The 18969-nt window shown below is 46.2% G+C and overlaps 1 protein-coding gene across 1 annotated transcript; it reads left to right on the forward strand.

The window, feature by feature from the left end:
- Positions 1-966: 966 nt before the first annotated feature.
- On the forward strand, positions 967-18615 carry LOC135384850 (atrial natriuretic peptide receptor 1-like). Its single transcript, XM_064614034.1, has 5 exons — positions 967-1639; positions 9640-9806; positions 17013-17147; positions 17691-17829; positions 18485-18615. Exons 1-5 carry the CDS (start codon positions 967-969, stop codon positions 18613-18615), a joined length of 1245 nt encoding a protein of 414 aa, XP_064470104.1.
- The last annotated feature ends 354 nt before the right edge of the window (positions 18616-18969 follow it).

Raw genomic sequence — 18969 nt, forward strand, 5'->3', positions numbered from 1 at the left:
CAGTGCCTTATCGCTTCCCTGTGGCGCTCTAGACGAGATTTTGTACCCGCAGGGTCCCACCCACATCACTAGAAAAGCGCGAGACGCACGCTCCTAGCTTTCGTTTCCTCTGTGGGACTGTCGTAAACGCTTTCCTTCTCTCTCCCTCCCTTCTTAGTAATTTCATTATCTCTATGTTTCTAATTTATTCCCATTTCTTTTATTTTCTGACCCTCTATATACTTTCTCTTTTACTCCCCTTTCTCCCCCTCCCCTTTCACAAAGGAGTGAAACTCCTTTTTGCCGCCTTATCTTAGCAGGCAGACCTCACTCCTCTTCCTTATAACATCACACCAGCACCACCACCACCACCACAACTCTCCCCGGTCTCCACTACTATGGCGTAAGGTTCCAATTTAGTAAGGCTCATTCGACCATAAAGATCGGCTGCATTTTTTTAATTTTTTTTGCTTTACGAAATCCTGTTTTCTTAGTATAGAACTTCACTGGAAACATTAGCCGAGGGAGCGAAAGCGCAAAAATACTTATTAAAGAGCAGGGCGTCAGACTGTATAATTAACACTATACGCAAAAAACGTTCACGTCTTCTGATGGACCTCGCGGCGACTTCAAGTATGGATCAGTCAAACAATGGCAGATATTCCCCTGCGAATTCTAATATGCCGATATGCCCTACCAACTAACCTCGTTTTCAAAACTTTTCGGCACAAAAGGTCATGTAGCTGTCATGAACCATCATCCATTGCAACATGAGCCGTGTACGCCATCCGTCGCGACGGAAGTTGGAATTGCCTCGGTCCAATTTTAATCGTACCCTTCATTGACACGCCACTTGTCAGTGGTAGCGCGCTATGACACGCTAGGAGACCATCAAATCCCAAATCGGTCGCTCCTGCAGAAGAGAGCTTCAGTGTTTTGTAGCCTCCTCCAGCACACTCACCGAAGGGCAAGCTGGAACGTTGAACCATGGTCTGCAGCATGATGAGATGGATCCTGTTTAGCGCTAGCGTTATACAGCTTGCGCCTGCCAGTTATGTATTCAACGCCACCATAGTAAGCATCTTCCTCAACAGCTCAGAGCTAACGTTCGATTCCAACGTGATCATTCCGGCCGTAGGCCTCGCTGTCCAAAGTGTTAGTCGCCTGTTTCCGCACATAAACTTCCAACTGGTGGTTCGCAACAGTAGCCAAACATGTCTAGAGCACTATGCCGGCGCACTGGCGGCGGAAATTTACTACCAGCAAGGAGCCACAGCTTTTGTTGGTCCAGGATGCAGCGCAGCACTGGACCACGTCGGAAGAATGGCGTCCTTCTGGAATGTTCCAGCCTACACCGCTGGAGGCCTTGACGATAGCTTCATACGGAAGGAAATCTACACGACTCTGACACGGATGAGCTTTTCGCTTGATCGCATCAGCGCGTTTTTGATAACCGTCTTGAGGGAGTTCGACTGGCACCACATAGCATTCCTCGTTGATGAAACCAGCCTCCAGGACATGCTTACATCGAAAAGCATCGAACAGTCCATTAAGAGGGTGCCGCAATACGAGTTCTTCAGTGAGCGCTATTACTTCAGCAGACACGATCCGCCGGAAGCGATCACCAAACGTCTCAAGACAGCACGGGACCGAGCAAGAGGTAGGAACTTTAGTAAACCGCCGTATATCTATTTTCGACCAAACAACGAAGCAGGCGAGCTAGTGTGAGCGAGAATTCTTAAAAGGGCCATCCTAGAGCCGTTAACCGATTTAACCGATTTCCACGTGCAAAATTTTGTCCAGCACAGTGTCGTATTTTTGCGGATAAGCAAGACGGGCGAACAGCATGTTCACATACTGCTTTGGTTTCGTGGTGACGCAAACATGAGCCACCGCACCTCGGCCGACTTCACAAGAGCGTGCGACCAAATAAAAATATCTATAGAGCTAGCATTATCATCAACACTCATTCGCATGGCACACTCTGTTCACCAGAGCACGATTCCAGACTGACCTGACTGACCTCACTGCTCCGCATAGCCTGTGTTGCACAGCGCACTTTGATCGAGCGTAGCTCCCAACATGCACCATTCGGTAAATCCATCCAACATCGTCGCATGTTATGATATGGGACTTCACGGCGACATTAGAAATTTAGGAAGATCCATTGGTGGATCCTTTGGAAATGCGTTAGCATAGTAAGCCTTTGATACCTTCTTTTGGTTCCTGTTTTCTCTTTTGCTTCTTTTCTTTGGTTCTTCTTTTGCTTCCTCCTTTCCAGTCTTGTACAAGTTACCACGAAAAAAAAAAAAAAAAGGAACTAAATACGTTACCCGTTACCAAAGCAGCAAAAGGGACGCGTTCCCGTTACTCGACAGTAACGAGTTGCTCTTACGTTACAATGCTATTACAGAGTCACAACCATGTCAAAATCAAATTTGACACGTACTTTATTCGGTCCGACAATTTACGTGGAATTCACTTTGAAGAATAGTTGGTACTCGAAATGAGCATCGGTTATTTTTGGTGCGTTTCCTCGAGAGATCCTCTGTGGCAAGACTGAAAGATTACTGTGGAAAGGCATGGCTGCATCAAATACAGCCACCTTTGTTTTATGCATGTATTGGAAATAGGACGCGCCTGATGAGTAGCGAAGTTGATGTTCCTTTTTTGTGTCTGTAAATTCAAGCTGCTTTTATCCCCTTATACAGGGTGTTTCACCTGAGGTGATAAAAAATACACTCTTAAAAATGAAACTTCACCGCATAGCACGCTCCTAGCCAACCATAATCTCGAATGATATCGTTATCTTCCCTGATTTGTTGAAAACTGGAGGCGTACGCCTTTTTTGTGACACTTATGCAGTTCATAATTGTCACAAAAAAGGCGTACGCCTACCGGTTTCAGCAAATCCGGGCAGGTAACGATATCATTCGAGATGATGGTTGGCTAGGAGCGTGCTATGCGGTGAAGTTCATTTCTAAGAGTGTACTCTGCATAGTTTTTGTTGGGTCTGTGGTTATCCGTGGAGGACTTAATGTTTCTGTAAAAAAAAGTGAGGTTCGCTTGGCAATTTTCAAAGTTCAATTGAACAAAATAAATTTCCGTCAATTAAAATTGTCCGAAGTCTTCCTAAATGGTGGCAAAAGTTTCTAGAAGGTAATTGCCGAAAGTCTCACAATCCCGCAGCGAGTATACGTAGCCAGTTAGGATTTTTTATCGTCTTAGGTGAAACACCCTGTATACGCACTACTGTTGGGAGGTTACACGACGTCAGCGCGATTGTGACTTTATGTGAACTGATAAACGCTGCACCAACGTCTATAAGCCGTTATATAAGCTAGCTCTTTGCATGGCTAACCTTTCCTTTTCTTTCACTAGTAAACACATCCCCCCCAAACACACACACACCGTTGTAAACCATCAAATCAGCCAAAGTTATCGGGCTTCCTCCTCATTACACGACATTGGCTCCACAAGGTATTCGGCTGATTAGTGAAAAGAGAGAGAGAGAGAAATACATGATGACGATGATATGGGGATGACTAGTGAAAAGCAGTGCCTTTAACGTATGTTTCTCGATACTCACCACAGCCCTGCTCCGCTTCCTCAAAGACTCGGGCCTTGCGTCTGGCCTCTGACTGGGCTTTCTTGTGCCATGTCGTGCTTGTGCTGGACTAACTGTTTTTGTTTTGTTTTTTTTTTACTTTTTACTTTTCTTTCTTTCTTTTTTTTGTGTTTATTTTGAGTTTCTTTTGGAATAGCAAGCCGGCATTAGCCTGGCTGACATTTTTCTTTCTTTTCATTCTGTTAAACATATCCCCCCGAGACACGGTAACTGCTACAGCTAACAAAAATATTTATGACGCTTACCTGAGAACGCTTCTTGAAATTCGAATACGACGTGTGGGATGCACTGAGTCATTTTCGTTTGGGAAGGCAAAGATGACACTAAAGTATTACATTCACGTCACCTTTTGCCGCCTTCACCCTGAAAATCTCGTCCAACCCAGGCCACACTGGCGTGATTATCATCTGTGCCGTCTTACAATCCAACGAGTGAGCCTCACTGGAGCCTGCAAGTGTGGAGGTGGAGACAAAATACAGGGACTAAGGTTTCTCCCGGGGATACGCGAACGGAGTAAAAGAATTAAAAAAAAACACCCTGTGTGCTTATAAAGATCCAGAGACCCGCTCAGGCATATGGGCTTTTCTTTCTATCATGTGATCTGTTGAGTTGGGTTGAGTTGAGAAGAAAAAAATGGAGAAATGGGCACTCATTACGAGAGCCGGCTACTCAGGATCACAGGTCAGACAAAGACAGTCAGTCAGTCACTCACACACACTGTCACACACACTGTCAGTCACACCGTGTCCGCCAACTCGGAGTCCGCGCAAAATCGCACAAATGCCTGCATGGCATGGAACTGACGGTCGGGTGTCCAAGGGCCCGAACCTTAACAACATCGAATGGTCTGCCATCCAGCCGAGCTAAGGAAGCTTGTAGAGATTATCTGTGCTGCTGATACCGTGGACAGGATAATAAGATGTGTTCAGCGTACTCAACAGACCCACGGGTGCCACAGCTAGGTGAATCTGCCTTTCCTTTTTATGATCTGTTACCCCGCCCTACTTCTATTCATTCTTTCGCAGAGATGACCACGAGCCGTACTTGCGTGTAGGAGGTTTGTTTGTTTGTTTGTTAGGAAAAAAACGAGGGGAAATTGAACTCGTCTCCCGACTTGTTCTGCTATTCCTAACATAAATTCTCACCCCCACCCCCACCCCACCCCCAAAAACTACTTCTCAGGTGCTCTACTCACATGTTCGCAATTCACAAGTCCACTATCCACATGTTCACAAGAAGTCCACAATTATCCACTATTCATAAGTTACTACTACTAATTACCCCAAGATCATGCAAAGACCCCAAGATCATATCTGTTTTTCTTTTCTTTTTACATTCAAACTCAAGCTGATAGCTGCTGTGTGATTCTGCAAGCTTATAAACTTGAGCTGTTTGGCCTTTGTATCTTCTTGGTGCCCCACGCTCAGGCATTTTTCATAATGAATGTTGTCCACCAGCTCGCCTGCGTCTAGGCTACTCTGTCATAGACGTAGACCTATGTCTGGGGTTGCGTAGTACTATGTGAAAATCATGAGTAATGTGGACTATGCATTTATTTTTTTTTAATTCTTAGTTACATATTCTACAGATATAGGTGGAACAAATTCCCAGATAGCGAGTGCATGCCAGGCATAGGAGAAGTACGAGATGTCGCGAATGCATGTGAATCCCTAAATCATCATACGTACGCAGGATCCACCGGGAGTCATTGCAGTTGGTGCTTGTATTATGAAAGTTCTGTTGTAGTCGGGACATGTCTCTCATTAAGTTAGTTCTCATTGCAGTCAAGTGTCTCGAAGTCAGTAATCTCAGCCGCGAATGCATCGAAATCCCTGTTCTGATGATTGTTCTGATCTGACTTCCATATTCCTCTCTTCCGAAACAGTCAATGATATGTTACAAGTGGTAGCTTGAGTTGAAGTAATCAAAGAGGGAAAAGAAAGAATGTAACGCTCATAAAAAGAGCCGGCTTCTGGCTGCTGACAAACATTCGTAGCGCTCGCTCCATTCATTTCATAAATCATTACTCCACCGGCTCTCACATGCTCTTTGTAAACCTGAGTAAAACATTTGAAACCAGATATATCCAACTATATGCATTCAGGCTTTATTCTTCAGTCAGGTTTCACTCAGAGCTAGTAGATCTACGGCACCTGGGAGGCACATTTTACTCGTATTTCGAGCCTGTCCGATAATATTCTGCCGTGCGCCGAAAACGCGCCGCTGGTGACGGTTTCTCTTCTTCGGACTTGACGGGGCAACAATCCTCGGTCCATTTTGCCTTATTCAAAAGCACAACACACCTTGGCCATTCTGACACAGCGCATACCATGTGCGTGATGAGAGAGCACGCTACTTTGGAAAACTTAGCACAATCGCCACAAGTGGCGCTGAATGCCGTAATCAGGAGCGCCCTCTGGCCCAGCCGAACAGCCCTATAGCTCTCAGTGTAGCTCTTTGAGATGTATACCTAGTGCAGTGCATTATAATATGCTGACTATGCATGTAGGAGGTCTGAGCTTGCATCAGATGCGATGTAATGAGATTTGATCTTACCATTCGCTTTAAGTATTTAGCACACACACACACACAGATACATGGGATGGTGATGGGTTGGTATTTAGCAGAATGAGGGAAAACTAAGGCAAATAAAAGAAGTTCGCTATATAGGTCAGGCCTTTGTTCCATTGTTACATATTTCTATTTCGCAATCATTTGGAGTAGATTACATATAAGACAACACTTTATATCACCGTTTCAACTGAATACTGAGGTGTCTGAGATCGTTTTGTAGTTCGCCTTTAGTTCACCGTGGCTCGGGTTTTTATAATTTTCGTCACCATGTAGTGCCGGAGAAAAGTTAACGGAACACGCTCCGGCGCATTCCTTCCTCAGAGTGACACGCTTGCAGGGAATGGGACCGTACGGACTTACAGACATGTGACTAGGTAACCCAGTCACCTGTTTGCAAGTCCGGCACGGTACCATTCGCTACTAGCGTATCACTCCGAGGAAGGACTACGCCTGAGCGTGTTCCGTAAACTTTTGTCCAGCACTATACCAGAGCGCCTGTGCCTTTAACCTGCTGTGCGCGCATATGTGAGATCGTGTTTGCGCTGAGCTTTACGCGGGATCACCACTGGCTCATTCACTCTCTGAAAGCCCTAGAAGACTCCCGCGCACACACACACATATAATGAGACAATGATGAGATGAACAATCCAGCATCAGAGCGTTATGCCATAGAAAATACGATTTCTGACGGACACGGAATGGGTTTTTCGCCTTTGACTGTGTTGACTTTGACATCACTAGTGTCCCAGTGACGCAAGTTTTTAAAGGGGCTATGAACTCTACCAAGCTAGCCCGCCGATTGTGTCGGCTCCAAACGGCGATTTTAACTTGCTGGCTGTGACACCTTTTGTATACGCTCTGGAAGTAACCGAGCGTTCTGCGCATAGGTGGGGAGTAACGCGTTACAAAGTAGTGCGTTACCGGTAACGCGTTACATTCGAGTAGTGAAATATGGTAACGCATTACATTTGGGAGAAAAGTAATGAGTAACGTAACGTCATTACATTTTTAACAACAAACGCGTAACGGCGTTATGCGTTACTGCGTGTTTGGAAACTTGAAAGCTTGAGCGAGGACCGGTGCCTGCAGAATCCGGGAAAATCCCCGATTTTTTCTATTCATCTTCAACAATGACAAGAAGGTCACATCGACACCCACGAAGAACGAAAAAGAAGTGTTGTTGACCTACTCTGGTTGAGGTGTCACCTTTGTTTACCACCTCTGTTTTTCACTCCCTCTGGTATTTTTCGGACGAATAGGGCAAAAGCGGCAGAAAAATAGCCTCTACCCTCTGAACAAGTAACAAATACCAAGGAATTGGTTGTTTGGATTTGTACGGTATGAGATAAAAGGTAACCGTCTCTATCAACCTTGACAAAGAGCACTCACTGGTCATTATGCGTCCTCTCAGCCCAACGGGCTAAGCTCACCGATGAAAATTTTGAACATCAACTACTCCTGCGTTGCAGTAAGTCGTGCATGTAAGTTGTGTTCATGCGTGACCCTTGTTTGTGCCCAACGTCGCTTGTATTGATTTGCGGAATGCACTTATGTGACTCAACCAAAAATGGTACATATTATAAGGACAACTGGTGAACTAATGCAAAAGTAACGGCATTACTTATCAGAAGTAACGGCGTTAGTAACGCGTTACCTACTACCGCAACAGTAACGAATAACGTAACGCGTTACTTTTCGAAAAAGTAGTGAGTAGCGGTAGTGCACTACAAAATAAAAGTAACTTCCCCACCTATGGTGCGCATATCTCCTCTCCCTGTTACTCCACTCGGAAAGTCCATTGGCTACGGCGGCGCCCTCCCTCCTTCCCTCTCACTGCCTCTTCTCATGTGTAGAGCGCACTTGACAATGCCCAATGACAACGTTCTCGCTCCTGCTTTGTTGATAACGGGAGGCGGAGCCTATTGTGTATGTACCGCATTGTGGCTACAAAATAGGCTCCGCCTCCCGTTTGCAACAAATCAGGGACGAGAACGTTGTCATTCGATATGATGGTTGGCTAGGCGCGTGCCATGTGGTGAAGTTCATTTTTAAGAGTGTAAAGCAGAATGTTGTGTGTACCTCCGCTTTGGCGTCTGATTGCGTGATACAATTCTTCAGATGAAGTAACAATGGATTGAGGTATCTGGATGGCGGTGCGTCTACTCGCCCGTATCCGAAAAAAAGTGCTTTTTTGTATCAACTCTGCACACGTTATGAAGGAGAAGAATTGAACAATAAATTGGTAAATATAATTACGAAGCGTAGAAGAACAATATTACATCTATTAAACCCGTAACGAAATACATGCAGATTGGAGTTCTTACCTCCTCTAATGGCTATTACATGCCACAACAAATGAATGCGGAGTAGCACACTCTTAAAAATGAACTTCACCGCATAGCACGCTCCTAGCCAACCGTAATCTCGATTGATATCGTTATCTGCCCTGATTTGTTGAAAACGGGAGGCGTACGCCTTTTTTGTGACACTTATGCTGTTCATAATTGTCACAGAAAAGGCGTACGCCTCCCGTTCTCAACCAATCAGGGCAGATAACGATATCATTTGAGATGTTGTTTGGCTAGGAGCGTGCTGTGCGGTGAAGTTCATTTTTAAGAGTGCAGGTCCTCATAACTGGACCAAGATCCTCGTGCATTTTACCTTTACATACTACCCCCCTCTTACGCATCTTCCGAACATTGCTGTTTTTAGCTTTCAACATGGAATTACGATTGGTCTTTCCATACACTGTTAAAACAGAACTTCACCACATAGCACGCTCCTAACCAACCATCATACCGAATGATATCATTCTGTGTCATGATTTGTTCAAAACAGCCGGGAGGCGCCTATCTGGGACAGATTATCTTGTCCCAGATAGGCACCTCCCCCCTGTTTAGAACAAATCATGACACAGAATGATATCATTCAGTATGCTGGTTGGTTAGGAGAGTGCTATGTGGTGAAGTTCTGTTTTAACAGTGTATAGTAGTACAGCACAAAGGTACACTCTTAAAAATGAACTTCACCGCATAGCACGCAACTAGCCAACCATCACCTAGAATGATATCGTTATCTGCCCTGATTTGTTGGAAACGGGAGGCGTACGCCTTTTCTGTGACACTTATGCTGTTCATAATTGTCACAGAAAAGGCGTACGCCTCCCGTTTTCAGCAAATCAGGGCAGATAACGATATCATTCGAGATGATGGTTGGCTAGTTGCGTGCTATGTGGTGAAGTTCAGTTTTAAGAGTGTACGTAGAAGAAAAAAACAAAAGTGGCGGGAAGAGTATCACCATATCCGCACTTAGTAACCAATGACATTCGTGGTGTACCGCTTTCTTTTTATATCTAATGTAATCTAGTCTAATATCTGGTGTACCCATGCAGACAGTGTACGTACGTCATGAAAGGTGTGGTGCAGTGCAAGTAACAGTGGCCTTTTAACTCTTCGCAGTCTTTGTCATCCTTTGCAATGGGGACATGGTTCGCCGCATCATGCTCTTGGCGCACACATTGGGCATGGGAAACGGGGACTTCGTATTCCTCAACGTCAACCTGATCAGCAGTCAATCGGCGTCAAACGATCTTTCTTGGTACAAGCCTTTCGATCGAATGAACAAGGTAAGCCCTCACTGCTCACCGTCATTAGAATAGCAGTCATTTGTTTGTGACGGATATGCATTTTAAATGCATGTTGACTCCCAAGAGACATATCTTGAGACATAATCGCCATGCCACTACACTAGGAAGACACATCTACGTGGTACGAAAATGGTGTTGATGTTGGCGGAAAAACATAATAGGGATAGATTGAATTTGTCACACGACAAATTCGGCTACTCCCATAAAAGACCCCCCCCCCCCCCAAAGAAACGAAAAACAGAAAAGAAAAAACCCGCCGCTTTCGCGACCCAAAAGGCCAAGTCATCGGTTAACGTAGCGTACAATGAATCACACGGAACTAATAGACTGACTCCAAGGTGCTGCTCCGAGTAAATATCACAAGCACTGACAAGGCAGCATTCCTCGGGTCAGGTGGCCAAGGACCCAGCACTTTTACGAGGTCAAAGTTGCAGTTGTCTAGTCGGTCGAGAGCAGATTTCATGGTAGCCCTTTGAGAACAGTGCTCGAGAATGTGCTCAGTGTCCTCCACAGTGCACAAAGTGTACAGTTTGCTGAATCAGCTTCTCAATTTTATGGAGGAATTGGCGCCCGTACGGAACCTGTTCAAGAGCGTCTGGATAGACCGAGGTAACGTGGACGGAACTCTGAATTTCAGTTCCAGGTACTAGATGGAGCAACGAGGAGTTCCCGTCGCCTTGTAGCTATTGCTGTCTAGTCATAATCTGTGTAAGAAACCTCGATATGTCTTGCACATCTGCTTTGGCGTACGGCGCTTGCAGTAGCGCCTCCAGAATGCATTAGGTTGTACAGTTGCCTTTTTGACAGAAAGGGGCATGGATGTACCCGCCAAGAAGACTGCCTTTCCTATACTCGAAAAAAAAAAAGACACAGTCCATGTGTGTTTGTGCCGAATAAAGCCTCATTAGGTTTTGATGAGAACAGATGTGCTAGATCCGCTACTTCATCAGCCGCTTCATTCCCCCGTATGCCTGCGTTTCGAGGAATCCATTGAAGTATGATGTCATGGCCAGCATCCCTGGATTGCATGTACACAGTCAGAATGTCGTGGACTGCGAGAACCATACACCCATTACGTAGGAATTATATTATGGCTTGTAGTCCAGCCTTGGAATCACTATACCGGGTGTAAAAAAATTTGGAACCCGAGAAAGGGACAGAGGAGGGACGACACGACACGTTCTCGAGAACGTGTCGTGTCGTCCCTCCTCTGTCCCTTTCTCGGGTTCCAAATTTTTTCAGCTGGCCTGCACCCTTGCCCTTTTGCCAATACCGGGTGTCTCAGTTAAATCCCCGGGCTAAATATTTCGCGAACGGGTGCACCAATCGACGAACTTTCTTTTTTACAAGTATCTGTCCGATACCACCTACAAGCTGCGCAGCGTGTGAATCAGTGGGAGGCACTCATTATTTAAATAGAAATTCAAAAGAGTTTCGTAAAAAAACATAACTTCTAAAGCAGGGCGCTGTCGGCATTAAAATGGGTACTACCCCTTTTGGGACCTTCAGTGGACACCTTTTAAAGAAAAATCTGCCACCGAAGCCGGTCATTTGTTGCAGTAATTAATTGGTTTCGGTTTACATATCTTGTCGCGGCTGGTCGCGGTGAAGCGCAAAAGGAAGTAATTCATTGATGTAAGGACATAATTCATTGATCGATAAGGGAGTGGAAGAGCGTCCTTTTCCGCTTCACCGCGACCAGCCGCGACAAAAATATGTAAGCCGAAACCATATAATTACTGCAGCAAATGACCCGCTTCGGTGGCAGATTTTCCTCTAAAAGGTGTCCACTGAAGGTCCCAAAAGGGGTAGTCCCCACATTAATGCCGACAGCGCCCTGCTTTAGAAGTTATATTTTTTTTTTACGAAACTCTTGAATTTCTATTTAAATAATGAGTGTGCCTCCCACTCATTCACACGGTGCGCAGCTTGTAGGTGGTATGGAACAGATACTTGTAAAAAAGAAAGTTCGTCTATTGGTGTACCCGTTCGCGAATTATTTAGCCCGGGGATTTAACTGAGACACCCTGTATATGATCCATTGCACTGCAGACGGGTATGCAGCCACATGTTGAAGAGCGAGTTGTACGGCGACTAGTTCTGCCGTTGTTCGTTGTTGAGAATGCTCTGTGGGATAGCCGTGTCATTCCTTCCCTGTTGTGTTCGGGGACAACAAGGCCAGACGCAGACCCAACTGCTGTCGTCGATCCATGAAAAATAGCTTTCCTGTTCTAGTTATTTTCCATTACGGATATACAGTACTGCCTCAGCGCAGCAGATGGCAGAGCTGACCTTCGGTGCACACCGGGCACAGTTACACATATTTCAGGTAGCATAAATGTCCAAGGGGATGCTGAGTCGATTGTGGAGGGGTCGCTTTTGGCAAAGCTCGATGATGTGGAGGAATCGCTGTGAGGAAGCGGGAGTTTCGACGCATAATTTTGCGTGCTAGTGGGTGTTTATGATGCCCATGAAAGCTGCGCATCAATAAGTATTCCCAAGAACCGGTGAGGTGACACACTCTTTATCTCCTGGTCATTAAGTCTCAGTTGAAACTGTGTCTTTTCTTTTTCTTTTTTGTAAAAGGAAGGCAGTCTTCTTCGCGGATACATCCATGCCCCTTTCGGTTAAAATGGCAACTGTACAATCTAATGCATTCTGGAGGCGCTGCTGGAATGCTGGTAATTATACACTGGTAGAAGACCATAGACATATGTCGTCGGCGTACATATACATACTAATATGCACATTTTTGGGCAGACAATGTGGTAAACCTGCCATAACCACGTTGAAAAGCAGGCATCATCGCTCAGACATTATACACGTTTGGTGTCTCGACATGTCAAGCACCCGTTGGCCCGCTGGATGCGTACGCGAACAAGGTCGAGCATTCACCAAGCTCTGGGGCCCTACTTCCACGAAATACCCCAGTTCAAGCCTCTGCGTACAGCTCCCATTCGCTTCTGGACGCTGAAACTACCTACAGTGTCACCAGAAGTGCCAGACCTCAAATCAAAGAAGGCCACTCCAGGGCCTGTTGTAATATAGCTCGCACGGGATGTGGTTCCTCAGTACTCCGAACTCCAGCAGATATTCACAGATGCGTCCACATCACAAGGGTCGTCGACATGCGCATTCGTCATTCCGTCATCGGGAGAGCACCGTGCGATCCGTCTGTCTCACAGGACGTCCTCAACTGCTGCAGACCTCTACGCCATCGAGGAAGCTCTCCTACACATTTTTGGGCTCATGGGTTATTTTCCCTGACTCAAAATCTGGCCTCAAAGCAATGCAAGGTTCGACGACATCCTCACTTGCCCCGGTCGTCTACAGTGTTAGGACTGCATACAACTCTGCAGAAACAAAGGGTCACAACATCATCATCCAGTGGATCCCAGGGCACTGTGGTATCAGTGGAAACGAGAAGGCGGACCAGACTGCTCGAAGTGCTCACCATATAAGAACCACTCATAAAATCTACTTCACGCAATGTGATGCAAAGTACTTGCTCGCCTCCTTACATAATCGCCTCTCTGAAACGTGCGAACATTAGAATATTTCGGATAACGAGGCGCATAACTGTGTCTCGAATCGAATACGGAATTACACGTTCGACTTTTGAATCGAATCAATGTTGCTTCCAAACCGAATACATACAGAAACAGCATGACTTGAAGATTGATCCCATAGCATCGCAAAACACCCTCGCGACTTGGTAATAGTAAACAGAAAACGGAAAACCGTTGTTCCAATTCGCGGAAGTTGCCGGCAGGGCAGTCCTCCGTCAAGTTATGCAATAGCAAAAAAATAAAAAAAGACCCTGGAAAAGACCCTGCGTCCGTGCACTTGCAAGCGCTGATTTCTAGGTGCTGCTCCGCTGCAAAGAAGGGCACCGACGCTTTCCAACGCCCTGCACATGCACTGTTCATGTCTCAATTATTGTGTACATCTCATGTTTAGGCTGCAGCTCTCAATCAGAAGGAAAGCTGTCACCGTGTCTCAATGAAAAACCTCATTATTGTACAGCAAGATAACCACATCAGAACAAGTGAACATCACGGAACCTGCAACCATGGGATGTACAGTGTAATGCGTGGAGAACACAACAATCTTGTGCGCAATTATATCATTATCCGTGACGTGGAGCGCATCTTTCGTGAACCTTACCCTCTTAGAACAGAACTTCACCGCATAGCACGCTGTGCGCAAACCACTGCCACGGATGATAGGGTTGTCGCTTCTGATTTCAAAGAGAGAAAGGGGGTGTACGCCTTTTTGTAGTAATTATCATATATCAAAATTGCTACAAAAAGGTGTACGCCCCTCTCTCTCTCTCTTCAAATCAGAAGCGGTAACCCTATCATTCGTGGTAATGCTTGGCGGACAACGTGCTATGCAGTGAAGTTCTGTTCTGTTCTTTGAAGTCCTCAACTCCCCTTTCTCCCACCTTCTTTTCCTTTTTTTTTTTTGGCTATAGTCGTGACGATGCCCACTTGAGTGCGGCCAACAACGGCAAGCTACCTCGACCCCCCCCCCCCCCCCCCCCCCCCCCCCCTCTGTTCTGAGAGTATAGGCGCTACGCAGATGGTCACACAGCCAACGAACAGTGTGCTTTGACAGTCGGTAACACCGGCGAAAATCCTCGTTTCGCATTTCAAACGTGTCTTCATACTCATGGTAAATGCGGAGACAGTGGCGCAGTAGTAAAGGCACGGCAACAAAAGCGGCTGCCATCTTTCTAACAAATTTCAAAGTTCGCCACTATCTATCCTTGAAGTTTTCTAGGTGGGAAAAAGGTGCGCAACGTCATTTTGACGTCATGGCACTTCTGCCAAAAGCTGAATGAACTTTGGTTTGATTGACAACACACGCCGTCACGTGGTCCAAGGAAACGGTCTACGGCTGTCTTTCCCCATATCTCCAGAACTGTTTACATTGTCGAAATCTGCAAAGACACCATCCTCCCGAGCATCCAAAACGTCATTTTGAAGTGCGAAGTCACGAAAATATTTCAAAGTACGCGCGTCTCGGTAACCTTGACCTGAGGTTTGATTGACAGTCAAGCACGCTCACGTGGGCCACGGAAAGCATCCAATGGTTGCCTTCCTTCCCATCTCTAGAACTTTCTTCGTGTTTCAAGATGCGACGGGGTTAGCACCCTGTGTTAGATATATGCTGAGAGGTGGTACCGTCAGGACCAGGCGATAATTTTGCTCACCTTGATTTTGAAGCGGCGTCGAGTTCTGCTTGACTAAAGTCAGCATCCAGGGCTGCACACAGCACATCATCAGTTAGCACGGTATTCCTCGTGATCCGATCCATCGTCCAGAGATACTGTAGAGGAGGTGGTGTTCCCCTACATGAGTCCTGACCTGCAATGATGGAATGTCCCAGCGGGCAGATGTTCGTGGCCTCACGCTAGGACGGTGCCGGTAGAACTAATGAGCCAGCGTAGTATAGGGCGTGGCAGCAGGGGTACATCGTCGTCATCACCGGTGGTCACCGCAATACTTTATATACACTCATCACTGAGGATGCGGATAGTCTGGTGAATAGCCCGAGCTCTGAAAGGGTGTGATTGCGTGACGTTGTTTGATACACGGTCCTAATTATCTCCCACATGCATGTCGTGGGTGTAAAAGGAGAGATGGTGGTGCAAAAAGAGCGCCACTGTTGACGAGACAATTTTTTTAAACGACGCCGAATTACGCGCTGCAAGCGGCATGCTCAGCGGTAGTCATCCTGACGACGGGATCGGCGAAATATCCTTTCGGCTTTGTCCCCCCCCGACGAACTGCTCGTATCCTTTCATACTCCGGGTCAATTCGTGAGCAGGTGGCTGGGACTGTAATGACCGTGGTCGCTGCCTCAGCCTTTTTCACACCAACAGCGAAATCCTCCACAGTAGCTGCACCTGCTACGTCTTTGGTTGATTCCTGTGTAATGCTTCCAATCCATTACACGTACACGTCGCCGCCTACATTCCGAAGCTGATGGACGGTCGCTGATTAGTATGGGTACGTGATCGCTTCTCAGCAAATATATATGTGCGTGCAGCACTCCATATGACGAACAATGTCGGAGGAGCATAAGGTTACATCTATGCTGTTCGGGCAACTGTGCCCTCGCAGGAAGGTAGATAACCCATCGTCGAGAGCAGTGAGGTGAAATCCGTCCACTAAAGATTCAAATATTCTGCCATGTGCATCAATGTACCGGCACCACCATATCGCAGTATTCATACCTCTGCACACGATGACAGGAGAATGGACAATAGTGAGTACGTCGCAAACCAAACGGAAGGTGATGGAGGTGATGGAAGTTGGCTCATCTTAAACAGGAGGGACGGAGTTCGTGCCACATTCAGCCGCAGCCGATGAACCAACGACTCTGCGATGCGCGGGATGCGGCCAGGCACAGCATGTGTTATTACTGGGTCAATGTATTCAAGGAAGGCGTTGGTGCGTATAGCTTCTTGCTGAAAGAGCTGCGTGCAGTTGGCAGTAAAGCGGCGGATTTTCAGGTGGCACATAGAGAGCCTAAGGGGAAGGACAGTTGGCTGCTGAGCGTCGTGGGCATGCCGAGCTATAGAGCGTCTGCACGATCGTTGCCAGAAAGCTCGACATGGCTTGGAATCTACTGGAATACCACGCCGTGTCCCAGGGATACAAGCGTGCAGGGAGTGCAGGGCGATGATCGTGCTGTAGGTGTCAGTGATGACCGCAGCAGAGTAAGAGACCAGCGCCTCCATAGCCACTTTATACTGCCGGTCAGGATCGTCCAGACCCTGGGCGCCAACGAGGAGACGTGTGTCAAAGCGGCCAGTATTGCGAATGCCTCGGCCTCGGCAGATTACATAAGAGGGATGTTGAATCCGTGCTCAATTCCATCCTCTGGGATGCAAAGGGCAGCAGACGATCCAACGAGAGACTGAAGCATCAGTGTATATTTGGGTTCGATGCCGGTATGGTTGCTGTAGATGCGGTAGCAAGGTCAGTTGACAGGCCACAACTGTTGGCACATCATTCTTTTTCCTAAGCTCGAGTAGGCGTCGTTTGAGGCTTGCATAATGAAGTGCCACACAGACATTTTACTTTTGTTTCGGACACCATCTTATATAATTCAGCCAGCCGTCAGCTAGGAATGGCATGTTGGGTAATCGATTGACATTATTTATTTTTCCAGGTTGCGAAAGAGATGTACCAATCCTTAATGCTCGTGCGGGTAAGGGTCCCGACGAGTAAAGAGTATAAAAACTTCATGGTCATGCTGATGAAGTTTGCGAGGGATAAATACGACATGAATATCTACGAATCTGATGTAAGTGAACTACTGGCGTTCTTCTATTCGCCCTTTCTTGTGGGCTGCAGGATTCAAATGTTTTCCAATGAGTATGAGTGCCTTGTTTCCCTCCAAACTGCAAAACTCTTAATTTAAAACATATTACTCTTACTCAGAACACACTCTTCCTTTAACATTTCCTCATTTATTAGGTGGATTTTCTACCTTTTTTCTCCTTAGTAAGTTACATCTAAAGCACTTTTCGAACTTTTGTGAAACAAAAACGTACAACATAAACAAAAATGGCAAACACTGTATCTATGTCTGGAAGCATTTATACCATGTACTGCAGTCAGGTGTAGCACGGTTTATATAATACTGCGACATACTCCGGCTGTAATTACACCGTTCTCGGCCTTGTTGGTATCGACAGTTCATACACAGCTTTGTTTGTTTTCTTTCGACTACTGCAATTGTTGCTGTGGAACACCTCATCTCATCGTCACTCATGTACTTCTTGTTTCTTACGATTGTAATATTTACGAGATGTACATCTTGAACATTTGAAATGAACCTCTCCAGATGAGTCCTGTGGTCGCAGCATTTTATGATTGCGTGTTGATGTATGGCTGGTCATTGAATGAAACATTAGCCGACGGCGGGGACCCTCTAGATGGGCGTGCCCTCGTCCGGAAGCTGTGGAATAACACCTTCAAAGTCGGTGAGTTTCTGTCCAGTTTTGCTATTCCTTTGAAGTGTATTGCTTTCTTGTTCAGTTTCATTTTGCTAGCGATGCATTGCTACGTAGTACCATTGACCAGTAAGTACACAGTACAGTGTTTTTCAGCAGTAAGTGACAGTAAGTGACACCACCGTAGTACCAGTTTAAGGGACACGACATAGCCTTGGTATCTACGCACTCATATCTTCTAAAAGCCGCGACCTGGCACTGTGTACTCATACTGTCATTGCAGCAATGGGGTGTTTCCCTCCTGGGAGAATTTCTCTTTCAGTACTTAAGTATTGTCGGTAAAATTTCTCTTTATTTAGCAACGGGCGCATTAATAGCGCGAAAGTGTGATTTATTTATTCGTTTTTTTTTTTTTTTTAATCAGTCAAGAGCTAGTTAGGTGACCGGGCGAGGGCAGCATTCGACTCCACTTCCTACATTTAGGCCATAATCTGCTGGTGCCTTGGTTCCAACAATAATATAGTTGTTGCACACGCAGAAAATCGCACTAATTCAGGGGTTGTAGATACGTTTCGCGATGTATATTATTCTAAATTTGGTTCGAGCTTAATAGCAGTTCCTTTGTGGCAAATTTCGCCCACACTTTCTGTAGCAGTCTCGTACTTAATTTTCCGGAATCGTGCAGCATTTGCCACTGCACGCGTGGAAAAGGTGAACGGAAAGAAGTATTACCGCCGCCGAAGTAGCTCGTCGCCTTCTACAGTCGGAGCTGGCAGCAGTGGACGGTCGTCCGCTCAGTGTTTCAAAAGCACTTGAGCCCTGGAATCATAGTATCAGACACCGGGCGTTCTCAGCCGTAGTGAAATTTTCCCGGGACACTGATGCAGACAATAAGTTTTGAGCCTATGTGTGTTTTGTGAGTTTTGCTGTTCGACTGTTTGCGTGTTGCGTGTTTGCGCGTTCTGCGACATCTCAGTGTGTGTGCAATTGTTTTCTGTCGGAATCACCACCACCACTAATCATCATAACCATCATCCTCCACTTCATTGGCATCATCATTGCAGGAGTTTTCACCCAAAGTAACTGGTGCAGGTGATGTGGAGTTGCGGGCCTCACACTAGTGAAGCCAAAACCTCCATTTTATTTTTTCTTAAACCCAACCAACTAAGT

This window comes from Ornithodoros turicata, chromosome 2 (genome assembly GCF_037126465.1).
Source record: "Ornithodoros turicata isolate Travis chromosome 2, ASM3712646v1, whole genome shotgun sequence".
Classification (NCBI taxonomy): domain Eukaryota; kingdom Metazoa; phylum Arthropoda; class Arachnida; order Ixodida; family Argasidae; genus Ornithodoros; species Ornithodoros turicata.